At 47.2% G+C, this 12,081-nt stretch overlaps 1 protein-coding gene across 2 annotated transcripts in view; it reads right to left on the bottom strand.

Annotated features, from left to right (window-relative positions):
* Nucleotides 1-284: 284 nt before the first annotated feature.
* Nucleotides 285-12,081, bottom strand: part of HCK (HCK proto-oncogene, Src family tyrosine kinase) — a 45,039-nt gene continuing 33,242 nt past the window's right edge. Inside the window, exons 10-13 of one of the 2 annotated variants that reach the window (XM_081559573.1) lie at nucleotides 11,252-11,328; nucleotides 6,080-6,233; nucleotides 4,026-4,157; nucleotides 285-794 (exon numbers count right to left, since the gene is read on the bottom strand). In XM_081559573.1, coding sequence (XP_081415699.1) covers nucleotides 592-794; nucleotides 4,026-4,157; nucleotides 6,080-6,233; nucleotides 11,252-11,328 — 566 coding nt within the window. In that variant the 3' untranslated portion in view covers nucleotides 285-591. Of the gene's footprint in view, nucleotides 795-3,729; nucleotides 3,806-4,025; nucleotides 4,158-6,079; nucleotides 6,234-11,251; nucleotides 11,329-12,081 lie in introns of those variants that run through there. The other variant, XM_081559574.1, reaches the window with a different exon arrangement.

Below are 12,081 nucleotides of genomic sequence, written 5' to 3'. Positions count from 1 at the left end.
AGCCTCCAGAAAGCACGCAGCCCTGCCAACCCATCTCAGACTCTGACCTCTGGAACTGTAAGATAATGCGTTTGTTTTGTTTCAAGCCACCAAGCTTGTGCTAATTTGTTACAGAAGCCATAGGAAACTAATACAGCCAGCAAGTATTCAGGGGGCAGTTAGAAAACTGGGAGCATTGAACCCCACTTGTCTTTGCTAGTCCTTCTCCCTTTGACTTGTCATCCACCAAAAGGCAAATGTTCCCAAACTGGCAAGACAACAAAAGCTAACCTATTAGTAAAACCTTTGGCAGTCAGATCTTTTATTTAAATATTTATTTCATCATTTTTTAAGTTTTCTATCCAAACCGCAGCAGTAACTAGAATCCAGCTGTCCCAGGCAATAGAAATGTCAACTGGAGGTGTCCTGAGAATCGCAGGTTGTGGATCGCTAGAGTCAAAAAAAAAAGTGTCCAGTCCGACCCACCCACTTGACAGATGAGGAATTGTGGCTGGAGGGAGGGTGGGTGTCTGAGAATAGGAAGGGTGAGCGGGTGCCGGGAGCCACCACGCAGGCATGGCCTCAGCGCCTGGCCCCGCCTGGCCGCCCCCATCACGGCTGCTGTTGGTACTGGCTCTCGGTGGCCGTGTAGAAGTCATCCAGCACACTCTGGATGTATTCGAAAGTGGGCCGTTCCTCGGGTCGGTTCTTCCAGCAGCGAGTCATGATGTTGTAGAGCTCTTCCGGGCAGTTGTCTGGTCGAGGCATCCGGTACCCACGCTCCAGTGCACGGATCACCTCGGGATTTGACATCCCTGACAAGGAGCCACGGAATTAAAAAGGGAGGGATTGGGGATCGGGCTGGCAGACAGTCACTGCCTCCCCAACAACCATCCCTCCCCACCTCCTCCTGGGAGCCGAGCCCCTCCCACAATGCAAGCCAGGCATCCCTCCCCCCTCTTCCCCTGCAGTGAGGGCAGGGGCCGGGTGCCCAGTGTTGGCCACACCCTTCCTCCTTCTTTGGGCACTGTGACACAACATGGTCTGTGGAGCTGCAGGAACCATCTGAACACATGGGGAAGACAATCACAGGGGAACCAACCCAGAGACCGGAGAGTCATTGAGCAGCTGAACAGACCTGTGGCCAGTGCCAGACTCCTAAGTCTGGGTTGTAACAATTTACCTATTGTTTCCACCACTCAGTCTGTTAATTTGTTACTTGCCCCTACAGGGTTCCATAATCCCCTGCCTGGTTTTTATTGGTGAACCCTCAAGATAAAACAAGTCAGGTAGCCAGACTCAGTGTCACCCTATGAGTAGGAACATTTCTTTGTTCAATTAAAGTTCATATTAGTTATCCTCAAGAACAACCATTTAAACATCTGTGATCCCCAATTTTATATTACTAGTCTTTCTTAAAAAAATTATTTGGCCATGCTGCATGGCATGTGGGACCTTAGTTTTCTAACCAGGGATTGAATCCTTGTCCCCTGTATTGGAAGTGGTATTCTTAATCACTGGACCACCAGGGAAGTCCTATGTTACCAGTCTTGAACTCCAAACGTATTCATATATGCAAGTGCTTCCTTGAACATCTTGGATAAGCCACCTCAAATTTAACAGAGCTAGAACAGAACTATTAAATTTTTATCCCTAGACCATCAGGCATCCAGTTGCTCAATCAAAACCAGAAAACTCATCCTTCATTCTTCTCTCTCCCTCACCTTCCACATCAGCAAGTCACAGCCTTTCTTCTTTTAAAACACAGTGCCAGCTCATCAGTTTATCAGTTACCATCATCACCACTGTCTGTGCCACAGCTGCAGCTCCCACCATCTCCCCAGCCCTGATCCACTCGCCACACTAAACCAAAGCATCACTTGCATGTGGAAATCAGACGATGCCACTTCCCTGCCTATAATGCTCCAGTAGCTTCTGTACTTAGACTAACACCCACAGTCTTCACCATGACCATGGATCCGCCTGATTGGGCCCCTGCCAACCCCCGCCCCCCTTAATGTACCATCTGCTCTCATTTCTTGTCTCCATCTACCATGCTTGTTTGTATTCTTCAGATACAACTCAGGCCCTAAGAGCTGGCAGTGCCTTCTATCTGGAATCCTTTTCCCAATCTTCACTCTGCTCACTTTCAGCTCAGATATGACCTGCTCTGACAGTGCTCCACGTCCACAGGAGCCCAAGGTCACTCTCTCTCTTCTTCATTTTCTGTTCCAAGTGATCTCCACTGAGAAGTGTGTCTATTTAGTGCGTGTTCCTTCAGGCTATAATGTGAGCTCCTGCCAAGCAAGGGCTTCGTCTCCTACTGTATACTCCATGCCTAACACACAGTAGGAATTTGATACATACTGATGAGTGAACCGAGTGCACCTTTTATTTCTAATTTTCAGAACCACTTCTGCAAGGTGGTTGACTTCATTACCTATATTTTTTACAGATGAAGAACTGGGGTAGACGTCAAGGGAATCTCTCAAAGTGTTGATGGGGACAGGGTTAAAGCTCGGGACTATTTACTTATAAAGTCAGAATTCTCTTTATAGCCATCTTGCTTCCTGCCCCAGGGTTCTGGCTACAGATACCCTAGGGAACATCCCAACTGAAAAAGAACAGAGAAAAACTTTATTTGCTGAGTCCCAGGCACTCTATATGCCAGATATATCTTTGTACACCCCATGGTCTACTCAGGATAGAGTGCCACCCACAGGCATGGGGATAAATTCATCCATTTGACAAATAGTTACTAGGGACCCACTACATGCCAAGCACAAAAGTAGGCAGTCCAGATGCACCAGTAAGGAATACAGACATAATTTCTGGCCTCACGGAGCTCAGAGTTTGATGGAGAAAATATCACACAAACATAGTTATCAATGGTGATGAATGCTGTGAATGAAACGGCATAGGGTATTGTGAAAGAGAAGCATGGGGACATGTATAGTACTTTAGATGACTGGGTGGTGAGGTATAGCATGACATGAAGGGAGAGGGAAGAAGTAGGCAGGGGCTGGATCATGCCAGACCTGCAGGCCTCTATTAAGAGTTTGTGATTTTGTCCCAATTATGCTGGTGACGGTGGTTTGGTCACTCAGTCGTGTCCGACTCTTGCAACCCCATGGACTGTAGCCCACCAGGCTCCTCTGCCCATAGGATTCTCCAGGCAAGAATACTGGAGTGGGTTGCCATTTCCTTCTCTGGGAGGCCTTTTAAAAAGTTAGAGGTGGAGAAGGGAAAAGTTCTGATCCACAATTTTAGAAAAATCCCTCTGGCCTCAGGGAGAGAATGGCCTGTAGGAGAGAGGGCAGACTGCTTAGGAGGCCACTGTACCAGTGAGATGAGGGAGGACATTGGTCTGGTGTGGATGGAGGCCATGGAGTTAGAAGTGGACAGACTTGGGATGCTTTGGAGCCCAATGGCTAGAACCCTATGGCTCCTTGAATGTGGAAAGGGGTGAGAGAAGAGGGAACGCCAAGCAGGCTCCCAGATTCCAGGCTTAAGAAACTGGATAGATAATGGTGTTGTTAACTGAGAGGCTGGGGGTGAGGGTCAAGAACTCAGTGATCATGTCAATGTATGGCAAAAACTACTACAATATTGTAAAGTAATTAGCCCCCAACTAAAATAAATAAATTTATTAAAAAAAAAAAAAGAAGTCAGTGAGAGTCGACCAACTCAGGCTGGTGGTTGCCAAGGGGAAGGCAGCTGGGGGAGGGATGGAGTGGAGCAGACGTAAACTTTTATGTAGAGGATGGATAAACAATAAGGTCCTACTTTATAGTACGGAGAACTATCTTCAATATCCTATGATAAACTGTAATGGAAAAGAATTTATATTAATATGTATACTGAATCACTTTGCCATACAGCAGAAATTGACACAACATTGTAAATCAACTGTACCTCAGTAAAAATATTGATAAAAAACAAACACAATAACAAACTAATGAAAACTCAATCTGAATGGACACAATGACAAGAGAAGGGAGCCAGGCTGCCCTGGGAGCAGCCCCAAGCTGATGCCTCTCTCTTACCTGGGTAAGGGATCCGGCCATAGGTGACGATCTCCATCAGCAGGATACCGAAGGACCAGACATCTGACTTGATGGTGAAGGAGCCAAAGTTGATGGCTTCAGGAGCTGTCCACTTGATGGGGAACTTGGCCCCTGTGGTTTGAACAGAGCAGAGTCAAGGAGAGTCTAGGGAGCAGTCAGAGCTGGGTCTCTGCTAGGGGGAGGGAACAGGACATCAGTACAGCTGCCAATATCTGTCCCCTGCAGAACTGTGACTTCCCTCAATCTGGCCTCCGTGGAAGCAAGGAACATCCATTCTGAGGACTGATGGCTAATGTAGGGAGGAGTGGGCCAAGGTACCTGGGGTGTGGCAGGGGACTTGCCCTCTTGGGGCCACCTCACTGATTCAGCTGATGTCCTGGTGAACTACAACTCCTGAAGAGTGGAGTCCTAGAGGTCACAGGACCTTTGGGGATGGCAGAACTTCAAGGGACTTTGAGTCCAGGTCATACCTGATACCTCGACCCCCTAACCCCCGGTGGGGGAAGGGAAGATTTCTGTTTCCCCCAGTCACCAGATGTCTCTCCCTCTAGTCCTCCTCTCCTTCCATCTGGTCTGGGATAGGTTGAGTTAACCTTTAGTGAGTAATTTCTATTGTAATTCCACCGTAGTTGGGAATGCAGTGTGTAAAGGATACATGTCCTTTGGAATTTGTTGAGACCTGCTTTATCATTTAGTACATAGTCAAGTTTTGAAAATTCTCTATGTGTTTCCTGCTCCCCCATCCCTTCCTTCCTTGGGACTGAGAGAGTTTTCTTTATTCCTGCTTATCCTCTCCTGGTTTAGAAATTATACATTCTATTCTTATTCTTTTAGTGGTTGCCCTTTTACTGTGTCACACAAACATGAAATAAAATGTACAAATCTTTCCTATACAACTAGATGCATTTTATATATGTATCCACCCCTTGTAATCACCGTTCAGATTAAGATATAGAAAATTTCCGCATCTCAGAAGGCTCCCTCCTGCCTCATCTCAGTCAATACCCCTGCAATCCAGGTTAAGTATTATTCTGATCTTTAGCACAGTAACTGAGTTTTGCCTGTTTTTTAAAAACGTTTTATTGAGATGCATTCACAGACCATATAATTCAGCCACTTAAAGTATTCAGTTCAATGTTTTTTTTTAAATATATTCACAAAGTTGTGAATTTTAAAATATTTTCACCCGACCCTTCCCCAAACCGTAGCAGTCACTACCCATTTGTTTCTAGCTCCCCACTCCAGCCTTGGCTGGAGTTAATCTACTTTCTGTCTCTATAGATTTGCTTGTTCTGGGAATTTCATATAAATGGAATCATACAATACATGGTCTTTGTGTCTGACTTCTTCTACTGAACAAGATGTTTGCAAAGTTTGTCCATGTTTAGGGTATATTAGTACTTCATCCCTTTTATGGTCAAATAATATTCCACCACATGTCTAGATCTCACTTTGTGTATTTGTTTATCAGTTGATGGACTTTTGGATTACTTCCACTTTTTGGCTGTTAAGAATAATGCTGCTGTCAACCTTCGCATACATGTTTACCTGCTTCTGAATTTTATATAAGTGGAACTATCCAGCATCTACCTTTTTGGTCTGAGTTCCCTTATTTTGATGTTATGCCTGTGAGAGTTGTCCATTTTCTTTTGCGTTTGCATGTGTCATTGGTTTGTAACTTCTCATCGCTACATAATGATATTCTGTGAATAAACCACAATTTAAATATCATTCTACTCTTTGTGGACATTTAGATTCTTCCCTGTTTTTGTCTATCACACCTAAAGTTGCTCTTGCGCTTACCCTTACCCTTAATTTTAACATGACTTGACTGACCCAATCTACAATTGATCCCACTTACTGGGGGAGACTGGAGGCCAAAACTCACGATGGAGCCCCTCCAGCTTAACAACACACAGCTGATACCGGGACAGACCTTTGCATTTTATTAATACCACTTTCACAGGTCCTAACACTCAGTACACACGACCCACCCCAGTGGGCCCCACGGGGCCCTTGACACCATCCCCTACCTTCCCGTGCTGTGTACTCGTTGTCCTCAATGACCCGCGCCAAGCCAAAGTCAGCAATCTTGCACACCAGGGATGCAGACACCAAGATGTTGGCAGCTCGAAGATCTCGGTGGATGTAGTTCCTCCGCTCGATGAAGGCCATGCCTTCTGCGATCTCCACCCAAAACAGAGACACCCTTACCCTCAGATTTGGCCCAGCCCAAGGTGTATGCCTCACCCCAAAGCAGAAGAGGACTGTCCAAGTGTCGGAAAACTGGAAATATGTGCGCTGGCCTCCCCCCTTGTTTTGTGGGAGGGTCCTGGTCTCAGATTGGCATTTCTCTACCTAACCAGGTTGGGGGGATCCTTATAGCCTGGGCCAGTTTGGAGCTCCTCTAGGGTTCCTTGGAGAAGGAAATGGCAACCCACTCCAGTATTCTTGCCTGGAAAATCCTATGGACAGAGGAGCCTGGTAGGCTACAATCCATGGGGTCGCAAAGAGTCGGACACGACTGAGTGACTTCACTTCACTTAGGGTTCCAAGACTTCCAGAGAATACTTTAAGGAAAAAGCATTATTTCTCCAAGGACCTACACGCACGCACACACACACACACACACACACACACACACACACACACACACACACACAAGGACCTACACGCACGCGCGCGCACACACACACACACACACACACACACACACAAGGACCTACACGCACGCACACACACACACACACACACACACACAAGGACCTACACGCACGCACGCACACACACACACACACACACACACACAAGGACCTACACGCACACACACACACACACACACACACACACACACACACACACACACACACACACACACACACACACACACACACACACACACACACACACACACCAGGATACTTTGAAGGGCTTTCATCCCCAGTCCCCTTGCTGGAAACAACCTAGGCTCACGTGTCACATTTCGCTGTATCTCTTATGCCTGCTTCACTCCCAAGCCTGGGTAGGGAAAATTCCTTTATTCATTCAACAAACATCTACTGAGTGTCTTGTGGGCACCAGACATGTTACTTGGACAGGTGGGGAGCCAGGCAAAGCCCCCACAGGTGGTGATAAACACCATCAAGAAAGGGGAAAACAGGTACTAGGACATGAAGTGTAGAGGGCTGTTTGGATTGGATGGTCAGAAGGTGAAACTTCAGCAAATGCTCTGTCAAATAAGAGCGTTCTTGGCAGAGAACATCATGTGCAAAGGCCCGGAGGTAGGAAGGAGCTTAGGTATTCATGGAACAAGTGGCTGAGCAGAAGTTGACCAAGGGAAAGTGGGGAGGAGAGTGGAGGTTGTGGGGGAGGCTGCTGATGGGGAAGAACCTTGTAGGTTAGGAGAGGGGGTGGGGCTGTATTCTGAGCACGAAGGGAAGTGGCAAGTCTTGGAGCAGGAGGGTGACATGGTCTGATGTATACTTTAATGTCATCAGGGCTTCTGAGTGCATAATGGACTGCGTGGAGGGTTCTTATTCACAATGGGACCTGGGAAGCCCAACGGAAAGATGTGGGATTTTTCTGTAAAGACGTTTTCCTCTTACAGACTTTGTGCATTACCCCTCATAAAGAGGTTTATGATTAACCCTCAGAAACTCAGAAAATAGCATTTACAGTTCATAAACGGGTCTTTGACGTCCTTGAGCCAGGTGTTACCACCGTCTCTGTTGTACAGAGGAGGGACACTTTTGTCAGGTCACACCCCCAGGATTTGAATTTCCACCCCCAGGGCCCCCATGCTGCCTTTAATCACCCAGAACCCCAACACTTTGGAGAACTGCAGCTGGCTGCAATCTGGTGAGATTATTTGGGGAGGTAGGGTGTCTGGCCAGAGTAAACTAAGGTCTGTTCAAGGTCTGAGGCAAGCGGAGGGTATACTTGTGGAAAGTGGCCAGCAGGGGGCACGCATGGCCATTGGAACTGAGATCTGAGTCTCCAACCTTTTCTAACGAAACCAGGAGACTTTCCGATTTTGTTTATCATCACCGGCCAGGAGTGGGTGAGGCAGTCTTGGCCTCATGGGTGTGGAAAATTTATATGGAGTTCAGATGAACAGTTAACAACAGCCATAACATTAACTGTGGATGTTGTAGCTTATTCATTAATCATAAGATGATATTTAGTACTTAAATAGCATTTACTCTGCTTTGAGGTAGGTACTATTGCTTTCAGCACTATTATTTCACAGGTGAGAAAACTGAATCCCTGAGAAGTAACTACCTGGTCCAAGTGGAGACCAGGACTGGAAATCTGACAGCCCTGCTTAGGCCAGCTCAACTTGAGCCCCACATCTCTGTGATCTCCAAGCAAACTACTTTACCCCTCTGTGCCTCACTTTTCTTCTCTGTAGAATGGGACAATAGAATCTTCTTCTGAGGGTTCATGTGAGGATTAATACTCTAAATCTACATCACGTGTTCAGAACAGAGTCTGGCATATAAGTATTCACTTCAACAGTCCCTGTTGAAGAAAGCGGCCCTCAGAAAGGTTAAGCTATTTGCTCAAAACTACACAGGCAGACCTGGGCTCAACAGCAAAACTCTATACAATTCCTAAGTCCATGTGTATACAGTGTTGCTTCTTAAGGGCTTGTCAACTGAAGGAACAGTGGATAGGTTGGCTGGGTTCAGGGTTGATCTATAAATTGGGAGTTGATGAGGTGGTGAGATTTCATGACCACCAGATGGTCTGCCTGATGTCAGTCATTGGCACATGGGTTTGCTTCTGCGAGAGTAGCAGGGAATCACAGAATCAGCTGGAAGGGACTGTAGGGATATTCCAGCTCAGGGCTCTTCATGCTGAATCTAACTGAGGGACAAAAGAAAGGTCACCCTTTCCATCAGAGCAGCTCTGTTTTCATCTATTTTAAAGTGATCAGCTGCTCCATAAGATTCATTTGACCAACACATTTATAGCAAATGGAGGGACCGAGAGACCCAGAGTGGTTCTGAGGCTACACAGCCAGGTGGTGACAGGGCAGTCTCCGCTGGGCCCACCCACCTCTCTAGGACCAGAGGTGAAGACCAGGCCCCAGGGTGGCTCCTTTCTGTCCCTGGGCTCTGAGTTCACCTCTGCTCCTGGATGCACAAGGGCCTGGCACCTCTTTCCTTCCTGTGGTTTCTGACTTCCCCATTTGTACCACAGGGAGAATTGTTCTTGCCCTGGTTGGTGACCCTCCTCCCAGCAAGCTTTCTGCCAGTGTAACAGTTACAATTTAGCAACAGGCCAGACTCCTGTTTCCCCTGGAGGTAGGACCCATTGAAGAGAAAGTGCCTCTTCTGGATTTCCATATGCCTCTGGTATTAGAAGACTCTGAAAGGCAAAGCCTTTTATTATACCCTTCCCAGGATTTGCATAGTGAATGAGCTCTGACTTAGGCAACTCCTGAAGGCCCCACCCTGGGCCCAGGTGTCCCTCTCCCTTAACACCTTCCAGGCTGCAAGCCACACCCCCTCCATTTTTGCCAGGTTCAGGCTCCAAGAGACCAGGTTGAGCTCTGGTTTTGCCCTTTGGACTTTGGCATAGACTGTTTCTTCTGCCTAGAATACCCTTCCCTCTCATCTTCACCTGTCCAACTTCTACTCAGGCCTCAGCCTAGTGACCGCTTCCTCTGGGAAGCCTTTTCTGATTGCTCCTGTATCGGGAGAAGTGCTCCAGCCGTGGGTTCCCACCGGTACCCGCTTCCTCCTCTGTTTTCCCACAGACAGGAGAGAATGAATGAGAGAGGACAGAAGTGGAAAGCACTCAGGCTGGGGGTAAGAAGAGCTGCAGAAAGTGAAGTGAAGATGAGAAAGAAAATGGAGTTTTAAGAAGTATTTCTGTGATTTATGGACATTATTACTTTGCTGGACACTGCATTCTTTTGACACTGAGCCAGGATTACTTGGGTCATGGCTCTCTAAGAGATTCAGTTGTTTAATAAGTGTAAACCCTAGGGGGATAGCAGTACTTTCCATTTTGTTCACTGCCGTATCCCCCTAAAGTAACACAGTCAAGTAGGCAGGCTACTTCACCTCCCTGGGCCTCAGTTGCCTCATCTCCACTTCACTTCCTCTCTAAGCCTTAACTTCCTTTTCTGTAAAATGGGGTGACAATTACCTATCTGTGGTCAGACTGTCACATCAGTGGTTCCCTGTGAACCATGCCTCCTGGGACTCACGCCTCCTGGGACTCACACCTCCTGGGACTCACGCCTCCTGCCTTTTTGCAGTCCCTCCTACACTGACTCTGGGCTAGGTCATGTGACTTGCTTTGACCAACAGGACATTAGCCTGCACGATGCGAATAGAAGCTCGCTTATGATGGCTTAGACCCTTGGAAGACTGCCTCTTGGAACCTTGCTGCCATGATATAAAGGAGCTCAGGTTAGGCTATTGAATGAGTGATGTGGAGTCACTGGAGACAGACCCAAAGGATGAACCACCATCCCAGATACTGTAGCCCCAGGGAAGCTCTCAGGAGACTGCATCCTCAAGAGAGGTCTAGGTTTCAAAGCGTGGAGCAGAAAAATCACCCAGCCAAACCCAGTCAACCCCACAGAATCATGGGAAATGATACACTGTAGTTTCAAGCTACTAAACTTTGGAGCAGTTGGTTACAAAGGAATAGATTTTAAAAAGTCTCACCCTTGAAGGCTGATGTGAAGACTATATGAGTTAGGACTTGTTTGCATGCTTAGTCATTCAGTGGTGTCTTCAGCTCTGCAGCCCCACAGGCTCTTCTGACCATGGGGATACTCCAGGCAAGAATACTGGAGTGAGTTGCCATGCCCTCCTCCAGGAGATGTTCCCAACTCAGGGATCAAACCCAGGTTTATCCACTTTGCTGGTGGATTCTTTACCTTCTGAGCCACCAAGGAAGCCCAAGAATATTGGAGTGGGTAGCCTATCCCTTTTCCAGGGGATCTTCCCGACCCAGGAATCAAACTGTTGTCTCCTGCATTGCAGGTGGATTCTTTACCAGCTGAGCTACCAGGGAAGTCCCGAGTTAGGTCATAGAAGGCACAGTTAAAAAGAATACTTTTATCCTGAGCACTGAACACATATTAGCTATTACTGTTGTTATTATGATAGCATGTAATCAATAAACATGTGTTGAATAAATAATTGACTTCCCCTTCCCCGACTTCCCCATTAGACTCTCACCTGAGCTGAGAAGTCGATGAGTTTGGGCAGCGGCTGCCTGCTACCTTCTTCACTTTTCAGGAAGTCCAGCAGGCTGCCTGTGTGGGGGTAGGGGGAACAACATTTACTCTCATGACTTTAACAAGTGGTTAACATGGTTCATAGTAATGGATTTAAATAAAAGTATTTATTTACTGTTCCTAGCATATGAGAAATAGAATCTGAGCATTTTGAGAATGACTTTGTGCTTACCAGACTGGCTGTTTGATTGAGACAGCTTTCTGAGCCTGGGGGATTGGGGCCATGGTTTTATAAGGCTGGCATAATTGTGTGTTTAGAAAATGATAAAAGCTTTGAGATGTCAAATCCTTCTAAATGGATGTCATGTGAGATGTTTCTGTATGTTGAGAAATGGGCAGGAATTGAACATTATTGGGAAATGATGGCCTAAAAAAAATATCCCTGAGACATCCTGGACTGTGTGCAGGCAGGATGGGAGCAGCCTGGAAAGGATGCTTAGCCAATGCATAAGGAATGCTTTGCTGAGTCTCCTGGAGCACTGGTCCACTCAGGGAAGATGGCTGGTGGTCGGGGGGTGGGGCGGGGGTGGTCGAGGGAGTCTCCCCAGCCTCAAGGGCCCATGGTGAACCTGTAGAAGGCTCTTCTCCTATCACCCAGAGGGGTTCTGGCCCCACCCCCTCTCCCAGAGGTCCCTGCACTCCCCTTCTGTTGGCATCCCCCTAACACGATTTCACTCCCTTTACCCAGGAGAGTGGGGCAGTCAGATACGAAGGGGCCCAGTGAGTTTATGTCAAAAGAGTTCCTGGCCAGACTAGGGGCATCTTGAAGGC

This window comes from Giraffa tippelskirchi, chromosome 13 (genome assembly GCF_054371585.1).
Source record: "Giraffa tippelskirchi isolate mGirTip1 chromosome 13, T2T-mGirTip1v1.2.pri, whole genome shotgun sequence".
In the NCBI taxonomy this organism is placed as follows: Eukaryota; Metazoa; Chordata; class Mammalia; order Artiodactyla; family Giraffidae; genus Giraffa; species Giraffa tippelskirchi.
The sequence above is the reverse complement of the archived record's forward strand: the minus strand, read 5'-3'. Positions and strand labels throughout refer to the sequence as shown.